Source organism: Hemicordylus capensis, chromosome 12 (assembly GCF_027244095.1).
Source record: "Hemicordylus capensis ecotype Gifberg chromosome 12, rHemCap1.1.pri, whole genome shotgun sequence".
NCBI lineage: Eukaryota > Metazoa > Chordata > Lepidosauria > Squamata > Cordylidae > Hemicordylus > Hemicordylus capensis.
This window is the reverse complement of record NC_069668.1, coordinates 3,514,135-3,530,117: the sequence shown is the minus strand read 5'-3', so window position 1 is coordinate 3,530,117 and position 15,983 is coordinate 3,514,135. Positions and strand designations below refer to the sequence as shown.

The following is a 15,983-nucleotide window of genomic DNA, read 5'->3' as shown; positions in this document are numbered from 1 at the left end:
CCCTATATTGAAGAGGAGAGCTGGTCTGGTGGTAGCAAGCATGACTTGTCCCCTTAACTAAGCAGGGTCCACCCTGGTTGCATGTCAATGGTAGACTAGAAGTGTGAGCACTGGAAGAGATTCCCCTCAGGGGATGGAGCCACTCTGGGAAGATTAGAAGGTTCCCAGTTCCCTCCCTGGCAGCATCTCCAAGATAGGGCTGAGAGAGATTCCTGCCTGCAAACTCAGAGAAGCCGCTGCCAGTCTGTGCAGACAATATGGAGCTAGATGGACCAAGGGTCTGACTCAGGATATGGCAGCTTCCTATGTTCCTATAGTCTCGGGAACGGACCATAGAGCACTGCTTAATCAACATTGTGGGAAGAAGCCATAGATAAGACTGGCAAGGTTCTTTTGTGTGTGCTCCAGCTTTGACAGGTGCTAAAGATCTCTTCCTGGGTCGGAGAGGCGTCCGGGTGAGGGGAAAGAAAACGGGAACTGAGTTGCTTTGCACATGGGGTAGCTTTGGGGTGGGGTGGGGGGAGAAGCGGCCGGGCTGTGCTTTTGTGGCTGTGGAAAGCAGCGGAGGCGGGATGTGTGTAAGGGAGGAGGGGGCAGATGGGGAAATGTTGTGGGAAGGATGCGGTATGTTTGATGGGTTGCCAGAAGCAGGAAGTGGCCAGGCTGTGGTGGGGGGGCGGTGGAGAGGGGTTCATCACCGGGGGTGCATGCTTTTTGCGTGGGTGGCCTGTATGGGTATCCACAGAACTTTTTTGGGGGGGGGGGGCAAAGCCAGCAATCTTATACCTGGTGGTGGGCCACTGTGAGAAACAGGATGCTGGACTAGATGGGCCTTGGGCCTGATCCAGCAGGGCTGTTCTTATGTTCTGATACTCCCCTCGATAGGAGTATGTCCTAGCTAGATCTTTAGTGCAGTCACATGCCTATTTTTTATATTTTAAATTATTTTATGTCAGTAATGTATTTTGGCATCTTTTATATTTATATATTTAAATCATCTTATGACAGTCTTAGAGTGTAAAATCGATGGCTACGTACTTTATGCTGGTCTGGGACTATAATAAAGATTGACTGATAGTAGTGCTTGCTTTGGGGGAGAACCAAACTATCACAGGGACATCGGCGTGGGCTTATACTGAGTCTGACACTTGCTCCCTCTAGCTCTGCACTGTCAACACTGACTGGCAGCATCTCTCCATGGTTCTAGGCAGGAGTCTTTCCCAGCCCTACCTGGAAAGGCCGCCAGGGATCGAACCTGCCCACCAGATACCTTTGGGGAACCCACAGGCAAGAGCTGAGGGCACGCCCTTTCTCCTCCTGCTGGAACTTGTGGCCCACAAGGGTCTCCCATCCAGGCACTGACCACACCAAGGCCTGCTTAGATCCAGCAAAGTGACTGTGTTGCCTGCTCTTAGACCATGCTCCTTAAATCTTTGCCCAGCTAGCAGGGTTTCTGAATGCCGGGGGAGCTGTATGTATCCCCCTGAAATATCATCAAGTTAGAAGGTAAACAGAGAGAGAAAGGGACGAACGAAAGGTTAGGGGCAGGAAAATAAATAAAGGGATGGATGGATCCCCCGGGTTAGGAATGAAAACCAGCAAGGGGACAGAAAAATATTGCTTCTGAACGCTTGTTGTGGGGTTGCGGTTTACAAACTTTCTGCTCCAGATTGGGGAAGAGGAAAGGCGAAAGCTGAACATGCCCCTTTGGAGGTGGGGGCCGCTCAGAAAGTGTCAAGCCAGCAGTTTGGCCTGCTCTCTGACCCTGCAGAAGCGAGGCGGTTGCACAGCAGGGACAGGAAGGGAGAGCGCGCCTCAGCCGGGTCACGGGCTCAGCTCCGGGAAAGGCCATGGGATGTGGTTACCCACAGGCTGCACGCAAGGCAAGAGCCGGGGGGGGGGGCAGGCAGGGGGCTGGCAACAAAGCAGGCCGCCCAGCCAGGAGACCAGCCTTGCTAGGGAGGAATGGCGAAGGCGTGGCTCATTCCTAGACCTGGTCGCAGCCAGAGAGGCAGTGTGGGGGAATGGTCGGAGTGGGGCTGCACAACTTCGCCCCCCCCCCCCCCCCCCCGCAGATGACGGACCACAGCTATTGGCCACGGTGGCTGAGGGGGATGGCAGGTAGGAACGCAGGGAGCTGCTGCCATAGACCGAGTCCGACCCTTGGTCCATCTGGCTCAGTCCTGTCTACCCAGACTGGCAGCGGCTTCTCCCAGGTTGCAGGCAGGAGGAGTCTCTCTCCGCCCTATCTTGGAGATGCCGCCGCCAGGGAGGGAGCTTGGAACTAGACTCGTAAAAGAATATTCTCCTGCATTACTTAGCCTAGGAGAGAAAAATTTGGAGAATTATTCTACCTGTTCTATTCAATGTACCGGAGAATAGTCGTTGACAAGTCTACTTTGAACCGTCTGCACGCGAGCACACAGATGGCGGCATGAAGATGAAGCTGGATCTTCCAGCCTCAGACGCCTTCAACCCAACCTGTGTTCCCTCTCACAGGGATCCCCAGATGGTGTGGACTACAATTCCCATAATCCCCAAGCCAAAGCCATGGCAGCTGGGGATTCTGGGAGTTGTAGTCAACAACATCTGGGGGGTCCCTGTTAGACGGAACACTGATCCCAACCTTAGAAGGTTAGAAGCTGGCTATGGTTAATTTGCAGAAGGGAGAAACAGACTGCGTTGCACCTATTTATTTGGGGTTTGGGGGTGGTTTTTTTTGCACATTTACATCCCACTCTGCCTCCAAGGAGCCCCTGGAGGTGTAATGCGTGCACGTTTATCCCCACAACAACCCTGTGAGGTAGGCCAGCAGGAAGACAAGTGCCTGGCCCAAAGTCACTCAGTGAGTTTCAAGGCTGAACAAGGGGGATTTGAACTCAAGACTCCTCAGTCGTAGTCTAGCACTCTAACTATTACACCACGCTGGCTCTCCAGGCCTGTGCGGCTCTGTGCGTTGAGCCCTCTGCACAGGGATGACCTCTTGCTGATGCTTCTTAGAGGAGAGGCTTGTGCTCACCTGGCCGAGGACCGATTTGCAGCAGCAGCAGGGAGGGCGGTTGTGAAACAGGCATGCTTTGGCCACACACAAGTCTCATCCCCCACACATCAATGCTACACACATCATTCCTTGGGGCGGGCCTGTGTGTGTAGCATTGCCACGTCTGCAAAATGTACAACATGATCTCCCTCTGTGCTGCAGCCTTGCATCTGCCGGGCGGCCGGGCTAACAGAGGGCTTGAAAAGAGCGTTTATCGTCTGGAATGGAAACACTGGCATTCAAACCTGCCTGCCTAGAAGGCCGGGGAGTTCTGACCTCTGAGCATAGGAAGAGTCCTGCTGGATCAGGCCCAAGGCCCAAGATCTCCTACAATTATGTATTAATAATTATTATTTATTTATCTCTCATTTATCATTATCATTATTATTATTTATTGAATTTATATCCTGCCGAACATCAAAATCTCTAGCTGGTGTACAGAATTAAAACATAACATAAAATAAAAACATTTAAAATTCATAAAAAGAGAACAACCATAATAGATAAAAAAACATTAGAATTTAAAGATTCGGGTTCAGTTAAAAGCCTGGGGGAACAGATATGTCTAATATACGATATAGGAACATAAGAACCTAGGAAGCTGGCTCCCCCTTAATGGGGATGAGAAAGCACGCTTCCTCCGAGCCTGGAGGAGGCCCATCGTCATCAAGACTAGTAGTCACGGATAGACCTCGACAAACCGCTGTCGCAGATTCGCAGCTTTCCTCTCGATTCACAGCATTTATTCCAGTGGCAAAACGAGGACGTCGTGGGGCACAGGGCAGACCCGCGCGCCCTCCCTGACTGCCGTCTTTCTTTTCACGGCCTAGATTTCTTCTCCAGCCCTCGGCAATTGCCTGCGCAGACGGTGGCCATGAACTACCAGGATCAGCCTAGCTTTGTGCCCTTGCTGGAGACCCTGTACAGCAGCAGTGGCGGCAACAACCACTTCCCCGGCCCGGCCGACACCCTCCTTCCCTCCGGGCCTGCCCGCTCCCCTGTCCTGCCCAACGCTTGCCTCCAGGTACAAAGGCAGGGAAGTAAGAAGTAGGGTTCACAAGGGATCTCTGATGGGGACGGTGCCTTTTCATTTATTCACACATGGTCTAAAAACTGGGGTGAGCAAGGAGGCGGCCACATTTGCAGCGGACCAGTGGGGTAATGCCACAGGGATGGGCAGGGACGCAGTCCTGACATCCTTCCCCCCACCTCCGGGAGTTCAAGCTCTGCAGGGGGAGGGAACGATCCTTGGGTTCTTGTAACAGAAACTCCGCAAATTACAGCATCTCTCTAAGTGGGGGTGTGGCCACTGGGGGCGTGGCTTTCGGGGGGCGTGGCTTTCGGAGGGGTGTGGCTGTCAGAGGGGGCATGGCTGGAGGGGGCGGTCACGGGGGGCGCCTGCAATTCCAAATGTGTGACTACACCCCGGCAGGGGACACCAAACTCTTTGGGGTAGTGAAATCCAAAACAGATTGCGGGGAGCTCCAAAAGGATCTCTCCAAACTGGGGGAGTGGGTGATAAAATGGCCAATGCAGTTCTGTGTTGGCCAGTGTCAAGTGATGCATCTTGGGGCAGACCCCCATCCCGCTAGTTTCATACATCTGCTGATGGGGTCTGAGCTGTCGGTGACTGACCGGGGCGGGGCGGGGAGAGCAGTGGTGGGGTGCAACAATCTCCTCTTCTGTTATTTCGGGAAAAAAACAAAAACCCGAAACCAAGTTTCTAGGCTTCAGCACTGCAGGGGGAGGCTTGAAGGCCACCGGGCAGTTTCTCTACGGCCACCGGCTATTTCTGGCCCGGTCAAGTGAATGTCTCCTTCCTCCCCTCTTGTCTTTCCCAGTCTGCAGGCGGCTGCTCTGCCCAGCTCCCCTCCCCTGGCCCCTTCCTGAGCCCTGGCCCCGCCCCCTGTGACGCCCCCTGCCAGCCTTGGCCCCGACCTCAAAGTGAAGCCCCTGCACCCCTACGCACTCCCGGGCAAGTGGCTCGGTCTGGACTCCTATGGCTCTTACTGCCCGACCCCCCCGCCCAGCACCCCCCTGCTGAGCCCAGACCCTGTGTGCCCCTCCCCATCGGCCCCTCGCTCCAAGCTCCACTACCCCCACTCCCCTCTCTTCCCTCGCCCCCCTTTGCCGCCAGCCCTCTCCCCACTCGGCTTCCCCCCCAACATAGCCATGCCCGGCTACGGCGTGGAGCTGCCTTCCGGATACCCGCCTCCCTTCAGTGCCCCACATCTGCACCCTGGAGTGCCAAGCGCCCCTGTGTTCGGGGCCGCCCAAGGGCAGGCACCGCCTGGGGGCGGCAGGCCCAAGGCCAAGGGGCTGAACAGCAAAGCCAAGAGATCGCCGGGGCTGCCCATGCCTCCGCTCGCCACAATGCCAAACCCATGCCTGACGCAGCTGCTGACCACAGGTAGGCGGGGCGAGATGGGGGGGGCGAGGAATTGGGGGGGTTCTTCCTGGGAGGGTCCATTCTTCTCTGCCAGCCCGGAGATGCAGGGGAGACACAAAAACCGTTCACCTTGCAGGTTTACGTGTAGAGTTGCCCTGTCCCCCGGAATTTAGGGTCGCCCCCTGGATTTTGGCTCCTCCCCCCGGCTGCTAAATTCCACCCGGATTGACATGGATTTCAGATGCGCTGCCCGGATTTTGCTCTGGATCCGATCACATGGGTGGGCAGAGAAGGAGGAAGAAAGTATACGAACCGGTCAAAGAAAGAAAGAAAGAAAGCAAGAAAGCAAATTAGGCCGCCTGGATTTGGGAAGCTCAAATGCGGCAACCCTATTTGCGCACCTGTTACGGAGAGGATGAACCCAACCATGTACACCACTCATCCTGCAAAGTTACTAGTCCTCTCTGCATGAGCTGCCGGCTTTTATTTATTTATTTATTTACTTACTTACTTATTTATTACACTTCTATCCCTCTCTTCCTCCAAGGAGCCCAGAGCGGTGTACATGCTTATGTCTCTCCCCACAACAACCCTGCGAGGTAGGTTTAATCCGCCCGTTTCATCAACGGATGCTTCCGTTCAGTCATCTTCACGGTTTTTCAAGTGGGGGGGGCACTTTGGGGAGAAAAAACCACACCCTTAAGTGCGAGGGCCATTTCATTCTCACTGTGCCATCCTCTGCCCGCTGCACAGTATCGTGCTTTTCTTAGTGCTGGGAGGGCCCTTGAAGAGAGAAAGAGGCCTCCATTTCCTTTAAAGGAGTCCCCACCCCAGCGCTGGGCAAAGTGTGGCACTGCGCAGTAGAACTGGTCACCTTTACATGGGGGTGCAAAGTATTCCGTTTCAGCCGGAGCTTCACACAGGCCCCCCACATTTTGTTTATTCTTACATGTATATCCTGCTCGTCCTCCAAGGAGTCCACAGTGGCGTACATGGTTAGGTTTATCCTCACAACAATCCTGTGAGGTGGGCTAGGCTGAGAGAGAAGGGCCTGGCCCAGCATCACCCAGTGAGTTTCGTGGCTGAAGGGAGATTTGAACTCGGGTCTCCCCAGTCCTAGTTGAGCGCTCTAACCCCTATACCATGCTGGCAAAATGTGTTGGTCACCAAATTGGAAGTGATGGCTACAAATTCTGATTCCGTTACCGATGCGTTTTTTTCACTTCAGACACTATCTATAGGATGGAAGGGTTTGTAAAATTATAATAGGAGATGTTCTCTTGCCAGTGGGTATATATAAAATCAACTTGAACATTTGCTTATGGCAAATGGTAATGGGCCTGATTCTGTTACCCTTGGAATTACCCTGTTGGATGTTTAATGTTGGTTTTAGATGATTTTAATGTTAATTATTTTAATGTTTACATGATTTTAATTGCTTTAATGTTTTAAATGATTTTAGCTGTAAACTGCCCAGAGACGCAAGTTTGGGGCGGTATGAAAATATGTTAAACAAATAAATAATAATTAATAATAAAGCACCGTGAGGGTTTCTTAAGCTGAAGGAACCATTCATGTGAACACAGCTATTCTACTTTGCTTCTTCTTTTTTGCAGCTAAACCAGAACCAAACCTGGACACCCTATCTGCTCCCGCTCAGACCCCCATCACAGTGTCCCAATCCATGGTAAGGGTCTGTTGATGGTGTTGGGTTATTAGGGGCTTGGGGGGTGGGGGTGATTGGGGTGTTTGTGCATCTCTGGCTTCCAGACAGGTTGGAGGCTGTGGAAGCTGGGAGAAACAGGCCGACTGCCCAACTGGTAGAGCTGAGAAGCACCCTGGCTTAGCGTTTTTAAGAGGCGACACACAAGAACCCAAGTGTCATTTACCAAGGTCAGTTGAGGGCAAGAGAAGTCTCAGCCAGGGCTGGCTGATGACCCTGGATGGTGGGAGTCAGGAGAACGTACAGCAGGCTGGGGACTTCAGCGGCAGGCAGGGTCCCTGCAGAGGGGATCGGGTGAAGGTGAGCCAGAACTGGGCATGAAGGCTCAGGAGGGTAGAACCGATATGAGCAGGTGATGCCAGCAAGGGCTCCGAGACAGGAAGTGGTGTAAGGAGAAAGGAAGTGACTTAAGTGGCCTGGCAGGGCGCTACGCCTTGTCCAGGCGTCTGGCAGCCAACAAATCCTAATCTCGGGGAGTACTCCTGCTATTCCTCCTCCTGAGGAGACCTGGCAGGCTCTGGCCCACGAGACAGCCGCCTTGCGGAAGCTAAGCAGGTCTAGTGTGGTCAGTGCCTGGATGGGAGACCCATGTACACCGCCTTTGGGGATGGGGCCGTAGCTGGTAGAGAGCAGCTGCTTTGCGTGCAGAAGGTCCCAGGTTCAATCCCTGGCAGCATCTCCAGTAGGCCTGAGCGAGACATCTGAAACCCTGGAGAAGCTGCTGCCAGTCAGCGTAGTAGACAATACTGAGCTAGAGGGACCAATGATCTGATTTCGTAGAAGGCAGTTCCCTATTTTCCAAGGCAGGGCTGGTTAGTGATAAGCCATGCTTTTGTCTGCCCTCAGGACCTGGTGTTTGGAGGTATGGTAGACTGTCATTGATCATGGAAGCTCAGTTCCTAGCTGTCAGGATGATTACCGATAGACGTATCCTCCATGAACATCTCTCTTCCTCTTTCAAGAGCCGCTCATACCAATGGCCATTACAGCAACCTGTGGCAATGAGTTCCACATGCATCCAAGCAAGTGATCCCACGGCAGAGGCATGAGCTAAACTTCCCTTCTTCTTCTTCTTCTTCTTGGCAGCAAAATGCTTTTGGTGAAGAGCTGGCCAGCTTCTTGCCCAGACTGCCTCAGCCAAGCCCTCATCTATCCTCTACATCCAGCCCTCCACGGCCCCTGATCGTCCCCAAGACGGAGAGGCTCTCCCCGACCCCAATCTCTGGTGAGTAGGATTAGTCCAAAGGCCAGCTTGGGTGGTCAGTGCCATCTGGGATGTGTGTGTGTGTGTGTGTTGTGTGTATACATATAACGAATGCTCCTTGTGATTCTTAGTAATGCCTACGCCCTGAGAGATGAAAAAGAGACTTTGAACATCCAGGGTGTTCTCGTGCTTTTATCCTCCTGACCATTGGGCCTGCAGTGGCCACATCTGTAACGGCGTTTAATAAGCTTTTCAAAACACAAAAAGCTACTAGACAGTTTTGTCGAGGTTGTCAAAGGAGTGGGAAAGAGAATCGGGCGGAATGTCCTCCAAAGAGGACTTTGTGGAGAGAGGAGGAGGACACCCATTAATTCCTTGTCACCCTGACCCTAATCCTTTCCTTTATGCAAAAATGGCTACAACTTGATCCTAATCCTTGAGAGGTCAGGATAAAGGAGGGGTGAGGAGAACCCACAGAAAGCTCTCAGTGCCAGAATGCTAGCACCTCTTTTCCATCTGTGGGGGACATGTCTAGAGTTGCCATGTCCCCCCAGAATTTCGGGTTTCACCCTTGGGTTGCCATGTCCCCCAGAGGAGTCAGATTTGGGCTCCTCCAGCCGGCTGCTAAATTCCACCTGGATTTCAAATGTGCTGCCAGGATTTTACTCCGGGTCTGATCACAGGGGAAGGCAGAGAAAGAGGGGAAAGTATACAAATCTGTCAAATAAATAAATAAATAGAATGCAAATTTGTTGCCACATAATATGCATAATATGCAAATCAGGCCACCCGGATTTGGGAAGCTTGACTATGGCAAACCTATTTCAACCGGATTTTAAGCATCTCACCCTGACTGCTTAGCCCACCCAGCTTCACCTGGATTTCAGCTTTGATTAAAAAAAAAAAAAAGCTAAGCTCCAGCCCTTGTAGAAGCAGAGCTGCAGAGCAAAACGTCCAGTCGCTATTCTGCTCAAAAGTTATTTTCAAGCCCAGTTACATAATATGCCAATGATGTCTTTTATTTATTAAACTTTTCTTACCCTCCTCCAAAGACTCTAAGCGGTGGACAACAACAATACCAATAACGATTAAAATAATAATAATTAGGCGCCCGGATTTGGAGAGCCAGAGCACGGCAACCCTAGGCACATCTGCCAAAATCCATTATGAGCATTCCTCCCCTGAGATGGTACTGTCGGCCAACATTTATGGGCCTGGCTCAGGGAGTAAATGGGGGCCCTGTCTATCATCCCCAGAGCAGGCTGAGTTGCATGGGTTGTGGGCTGGTTGGTAGGGACTCAGCTACCGGGGAAAACACACTAGGGTTATGTGTGTGTGTGTGTGTATGTGTGTGTATGTGTGTGTGTCCTCGGATGCAATCCATAACAGCCGTGGGCCTTTCTATCCCAGCCAGTAACCGGAGGATGTCGGGGCAGGGATCGCCTGCCTTCATCGAGGCGCCAAGTGTCAGGATCTCACCCCCTCATTATTCTTCTGGCCGCAGCAGGCCAGAGCCAAGCAAGGTAAGGAGGCAAACTTTACCCCTCGGACCTGTCACTCTCAGCTTCACTTTGTATAGCAATAGCAATAGCAATAGCAATAGCACTTACATTTATATACCGCTCTATAGCCGGAGCTCTCTAAGCGGTTTACAATGATTTAGCATATTGCCCCCCAACATTCTGGGTACTCATTTTACTGACCTCGGAAGGATGGAAGGCTGAGTCAACCTTGAGCCCCTGGTCAGGATCGAACTTGTAACCTTCTGGTTACAGGGCGGCAGTTTTACCACTGCGCCACCAGGGGCAGTGGTATATCGACAAATACGATGGATATTTATACACTGCTTTTCAACCAACGTTCCCAGAGGGGTTTACATAGATATAAAGAAATGAATAAGGTCAGGAGAGCCCTGCTAACTGGACACAGAGGCAGCTTGTAAAAGTGGCGATTCTTTTTGTTTAGCAGGAGGAGAGCAACCGGCCCTATCCATCCCCAGCACAGCATCTCTCCAGTGGCTGTTGCTGGGGTCTACCTTATGTTTATTTTTTAGACTGTGAGCCCTTTGGGGACATAGAAGAATTTAATTTAATTTAATTTAATTTTTCTTTTATTTTCATTTATATCTATGTAAACCGCTTTAGGAACTTTTGTTGCAAAGCGATATATAAATATTTGTCGTATTCGTATCAGGCCAAATGTTTATCTACAAATACGACAAATATTTATACACCTCTTTGCTACAAAAGTTCCCAAAGCACTTTACATAGATATAAACAAACAAAAATGGCTAAACATCTAAATTAAATTAAATTAGATAATTAGATCTAAGCATCTAAATTAAATTAAATTAGATAATTAGATAGATAGATAGATAGATAAATTAGATAGTGCTGGACTTAGATAAGTCCAGCACTCGGTTTCCAGCCGCAGTCGACACTGGACGCCCACGATGGTCCTCTCTCCCCTGCTGCTGGCATCTCAGCAAGTGACAGTCAGAGGTAGACTGCCTTGGAACGTAGAGGTTCTGGTGAGCTCTTGGAGCTAGTGTCATAAGAACCCACCCGGGAAGAAACTAAATGTTGCTCTGGGCCAGTGTCTCGGTTCAAACAGTGACCGACCAGATGCCTCTGGGAAGCCCGCTGTGCCTTCAGCTCCTGCTTGGAGGCTTCCCAGAGGCAACCGGTGGGCCACTGTGGGGAATAGAGTGCTAGACAAAATGGGCATCGGGCCTGATCCAGCAGGGCTGTTCTTATGGAACTATCTCAATGGAAGCCTGCAAGCTTCATATTTCTCTTTTCTCCTGGCACAAATGAGAATACCTGGTTGCTGCGAATGCTGGGGGTGGGCATTTGTCATGCAAATGAATATTCTAGGAGGGCATCAAGCAAACAAATATCCTGGCCAATGTCACTTGTGGTTTGTTGCTGCATTTTAAAATTTCAATTTAACCTGTGTGCTAAGCCTCGTGTATGAAAATGCCCTTCTGCTCCCACAGGTGGAAAGCCGCCAGATCATCCACATCTCCGCCGAGCAGAAGCGCCGTTTCAACATCAAGCTGGGCTTCGATACTCTGCATGGCCTGGTGAGCACGCTGAGTTCCCAGCCTAGTCTCAAGGTGAGTGAGATGGGGGGTGGTCTACGTAGCAGCTCTTAAAGAGATGTGTGGATAGGGTGGGGAAGGGGTGGAGAGCTGGTCTTGCGGTAGCAAGCATGAAAGGTCCCCTTTGCTAAGCAGAGTTCACCTTGATTTGCATGTGGATGGGCGACTAAATGTGAGTGCTGTAACATATTCCACTTAGGGGATGGGGCTATAGCTCAGTGGTAGAGCTTCTGCCACCTAGATTCGCCCAGATTTCAGATTTCATTAAAAAAAGAAGAAAAGCTAAGCTCTAGCTCTTGTTGAAGTGGAGTCATGGAGCAAAATGTGCAGCCATTATTCTACTCAAAATTTATTTTCCAGCCAATTTACATCATATGCAAATTAGGCACCCAGATTTGGAACGCCACTATATAGCAATCCTAGCTGGGAGAGGCTCCTGCCCAGAACCTTAGAAGATGCTGCCAGTCAGTGTAGACAGTACTGCGCAAGATGGACTAAGGGGCTGACTCAGTATAAGGCAGCGTCCTGTGAGAGGTATCTCAAAGCCGACCACACACCTTGCAATGCTTCCCTCCTCTTGGCCCCTGCGCCACTCTCAAAGCTCGCAAGGATCGGTTTCGGAAATGGGCCGAGGAAGCTCGCTTCAGGCACACCAAAGTGGTGCTGCGAACCGCCACCGACCCTAACCCATTTCCTGCCTCGTGCAGATCAGCAAAGCCACCACCCTGCAGAAGACGGGGGAATACATCAGCAAGCTGCAGCAGGAGCGGGCCGCCCTGCAGGACGAGGCGCAGCGCCTACGGGACCAGATCGAGGAGCTGAACGCCGCCATCAAGTAGGAATGGCGGTGCGGGCGTTGGAGGGGAGTGGGGGCTCCGGGTCTGCTCTGCCTAGCAAGGATGACGGGGTGTGTGTGTAGGGGCGTGCGCTCTGGCGTGCCACGGAGCAAACGGGTTGTGGCAGACCATTGGATGTGAGAATTGCTGAAGGTCCCAGGGCCAGGGAAGGCCCCTGCCTGAAACCTCAAAGAGCTGCTGCCAGTCCGAGCAGGCAATGCTGAGCTCGACGGACCACGAGTCTGACTCAGTAGAAAGCAGCTGTGTGTGGTTATCAGGAGCACCCTTAGCTTAGTGGCAGAGCATCTGCCTTGCATGCAGAAGGACCCCAGTTCAGTCCCTGGCAGCATCTCCAGGTAGGGCCATGGAAGACTGCTGCCCGAAACCTGGAAGAGCTGCTGCCAGTCCGGGTAGACAACCCTGAGCTAGATGGACTCAGCTTTTATGCTGAGCCTGGCTTAGAGTTGTCATGTCCCCCAGAATTCCGGGTTTCACCTGGGTTTTGAGCATCTCACCCAGCTTGCTTAGGCCACCCAGATTTACCCAGATTTCAGATTTCATTAAAAAAAAAAAAAAGCTAAGCTCCAGCCCTTGTAGACATAGAGTTATGGAGCAAAACGTGCAGTCACTCTTCTGCTCAAAAGTCATTTTCAAGCAATTTACATAATATGGAAATTAGACACCCAGATTTGGAAAGCCAAAATATGACCATCCTAGCCTGGCTCCTTTTCCCTCTGCCAGCGACGTGGCAGAACGGCTGCTCCATTTGGAAGGACTTCAAGTAGAAAGGCAGGGAAAGACCCCCGCCTGCCGCCTTGGGGAGTCGCTACTACCCAGAGTAGACAACCCTGTGCTGAATCGATGAAGGGTCCAATTTGGGGGTTCCCAACAGGGGGCATTAGCACCCTTAAGGGTACTTGAAGGGCTCCCAAGGGGTACACAGAGAGCCCCCACTGCCACCTCACATTGCAGCCACGCTATTTGTTCCCCATCTGAGGACTGCCAGCTTGACGCCGATGTGCCCGGTGCTGAAGGGGAAGGAGAAGGGGGAAGGCCCTCCTCCTCCACTCCTGATTGGCTGGTAGGGATGTGCACGAAGTTGCTTCGGCACCGGCGGGGGTAGTCCTTTAAGGGCAGGGGAGGGTGCACTCACCCCTCCCGCCACATTTCCCCTGCCGGCGCTGTGTTATTTCTAAGCCCCTTGGGGCAGCAGCGTTCCTCCCTGCCACCCCGTTGTTGTCATCGGCCAGAAGCAGCTGGAAGTAGCAAGCGTGCACGGGCGCACGCGATGTGCGCTTGCTACTTCCAGATGCTTCCAGCCGATGACGACAACGGGGCGGCAGGGAGGCCTCCAAAACGTTTTGGGCACAAGCCTATTGGCTGGCTTTGTGCTGGAGCTCAGTGGACCCCGCCCCTCAACCTGACTGGCAGGCTTCACAAAATGAGCACTGAGTACAGTTGCCATTGGACTTTGTAAAGCAAATAAACCTGTCCCATTAATTTCAACCAGACTGCTGACTGCCAGCAGTCTTTCCGGGTAGGACAGCCCTAACCGGAAATGCTCCCAGGGACTGGACCTAGGACCGGCAGGCAGAGCAGACGTTCCCCTGAGCAATCGCCCCTTCGTCTGGGACGTTGCCATCTGCCGAGTCAGACCCTGGGCCCTACCTAGAGGTGCTGCCAGGGACTGAACCCGGGACATTCTGTATGCCAAGCAGATGTTCTGCCCCTATTATTTATTGATTTGATTTGATTTCAATGCCGCCCTTCCAAAAGTGGCTCAGGGAGGCTTACAGCTCCTGAAGATAACACATTTGAAATTCATAAAAAGATCAAAATCATAGATAAAAACACATTAATGTTTATGAAGCTGCCTCCTACTGAGTCAGGCCCTTGATCCATCTAGCTCAGTACCGCATACTCTGACTGGCAGCGGCTCACCAAGGTTTGAGCTGCCAAGGCTGGGCTCATTTCCCCGAGTTCAGTGGGAAATATCCTCCTTGCGTCCCCGTAGCCTGTGCCAGCAGCAGCTGCCTGCCACCGGGGTGCCCATCACCCGCCAGTGCTTCGACCAGATGAGGGAGATGTTTGACGGGTACGTGAGGTCCTGCACCCTGCAGAACTGGAAGTTCTGGGTTGTATCCTTTTGGGGGGGCGCCCCATGTGGGGACTGGGGGAGTCCATGGCGGATGGTGCCTGGCTGCTCACGAGGCCTGGGCAGAAGTGGCAATGCAGAGTGCGCATGCTGATCTTAAACCTCCGGGTCCCGGTTGCAGGGGGGCAACGGTGGGAAAGAGGGCATGCCTTCACAACTTGCCGGTGGGCTTCCCAGAGGCATCTGGTGGGCCACTGTGGGAAACAGGATGCAGGACTAGATGTGCCTTCTTGGGCCCAGTGTCCCCTCTAACAGGGTTTCCCAGATGTTGTTGACTACAACTCCCATAATCCCCAAACAAATGTCATTGCAGCTGGGGATGCTGGGAGTTGTAGTCGACGGATCCTGGGAATCCCTGTGAGAGGGAACACACTGCTTGGGCCAATTTGATCTTAACAGCTTTGGAAGGCAGGCCGATGAGCTTATCTACATGTAGGGCCTGTGCCATCCTTTTGGGTCTTGATCTCGTGGGTAGATCTCAGTGCTCCAGAAAAAAACGATCAGAGCCCCGGGCTAGACTACTGTAATGCACAGTATGTGGGGCTGCCCTTGAAGACTTGTTGGAAATGTTATGTTAGCACAAAAAGCTAGACTATGCTGTCCAAACATTGTTGGACTACAGTACCCATCATCCCCAGCCACAGTGGCTACCTCCATGCTCAGAGACAGGGTGCCTCCGAATCCCAGTTGCAGGGGAGCAACAGCAGGAGAGAGAGCATGCCCACAGTTCTTGCCTGTGGGCTTCTCAGGAGGCATCTGGCGGGCCACTGTGGGAAACAGGATGCGAGACTAGATGGGCCACTTGGGGCCTGATCCAGCCAGGCTCCTCTTAGGTTCTTATAGTGGCCCTTAACCCACGACATCAGTTCAGTGTCCTTATGCGCCCCCTTTTTGAATCTTTCAACGAGATGGTTTCTACCACCAGCATGGAAAGCCTCAGCCAGACGTCCTTGGCTTGGCTGGATCAGTACTGCTCACTCCCAGTGCTCCGACCTGGTGAGTACCTTCCTCAGCCCCCCGGGACTCTGCCTGTCATGAATTGCGGCCCTCTTACCGCCAGTACCAACTAGCAGCCACACCAAACCAGAATGCTCCGTCCTTGTTAGCTAAAGGTAAAATTGTGCCGTTGAGTCGGTGTCGACTCGTGGTGGCCACAAATCCATGTGGTTGTCCTGGGTAGAATACAAGAGGGGTTGACCATCGCCTCCTCCCGCGCAGTATGAGATTATGCCTTTCAGCATCTTCCTAGATCGCTGCCACCCTATAGAGGCATTTCCCATAGTCTGGGAAACATACCAGTGGAGATTTGAACCTGGCTTGATCTAGCCTGTTTAAATGCTGATTAACCCAAGCAGTTTGCCCTGAAATTCTGGGTTCTCCTAGGGCTCACTAATACCAATTAATTTTCCCACCAGGATCCTTGTGATTCTGTGAACACAGCCAATAAATAAATAAATAAATAAATAAATAAATGAATCCCCAAACCCCTCCCCTTTTAGCTTTTGGATTTCCTTCGGGGTGTTCAGTTTGGCT

General features: G+C 52.1%; 2 protein-coding genes across 4 annotated transcripts in view; one reads left to right on the top strand and one right to left on the bottom strand.

Moving 5' to 3' along the window:
- STX1A (syntaxin 1A) overlaps window positions 1-15,983 on the bottom strand; it is a 100,073-nt gene that overhangs the window by 75,021 nt on the left and 9,069 nt on the right. The gene's annotated exons all lie outside the window — the stretch shown is intronic.
- The window catches only part of MLXIPL (MLX interacting protein like), a 39,345-nt gene that overhangs the window by 20,645 nt on the left and 2,717 nt on the right, over window positions 1-15,983 (top strand). Inside the window, 11 exon segments of the mRNA XM_053274834.1 lie at window positions 3,871-4,064; window positions 4,882-5,450; window positions 5,977-6,017; window positions 6,020-6,028; window positions 7,046-7,116; window positions 8,239-8,377; window positions 9,767-9,879; window positions 11,355-11,474; window positions 12,167-12,294; window positions 14,310-14,433; window positions 15,317-15,446. Of these exon segments, the coding sequence (XP_053130809.1) occupies window positions 3,871-4,064; window positions 4,882-5,450; window positions 5,977-6,017; window positions 6,020-6,028; window positions 7,046-7,116; window positions 8,239-8,377; window positions 9,767-9,879; window positions 11,355-11,474; window positions 12,167-12,294; window positions 14,310-14,433; window positions 15,317-15,446 (1,638 nt within the window).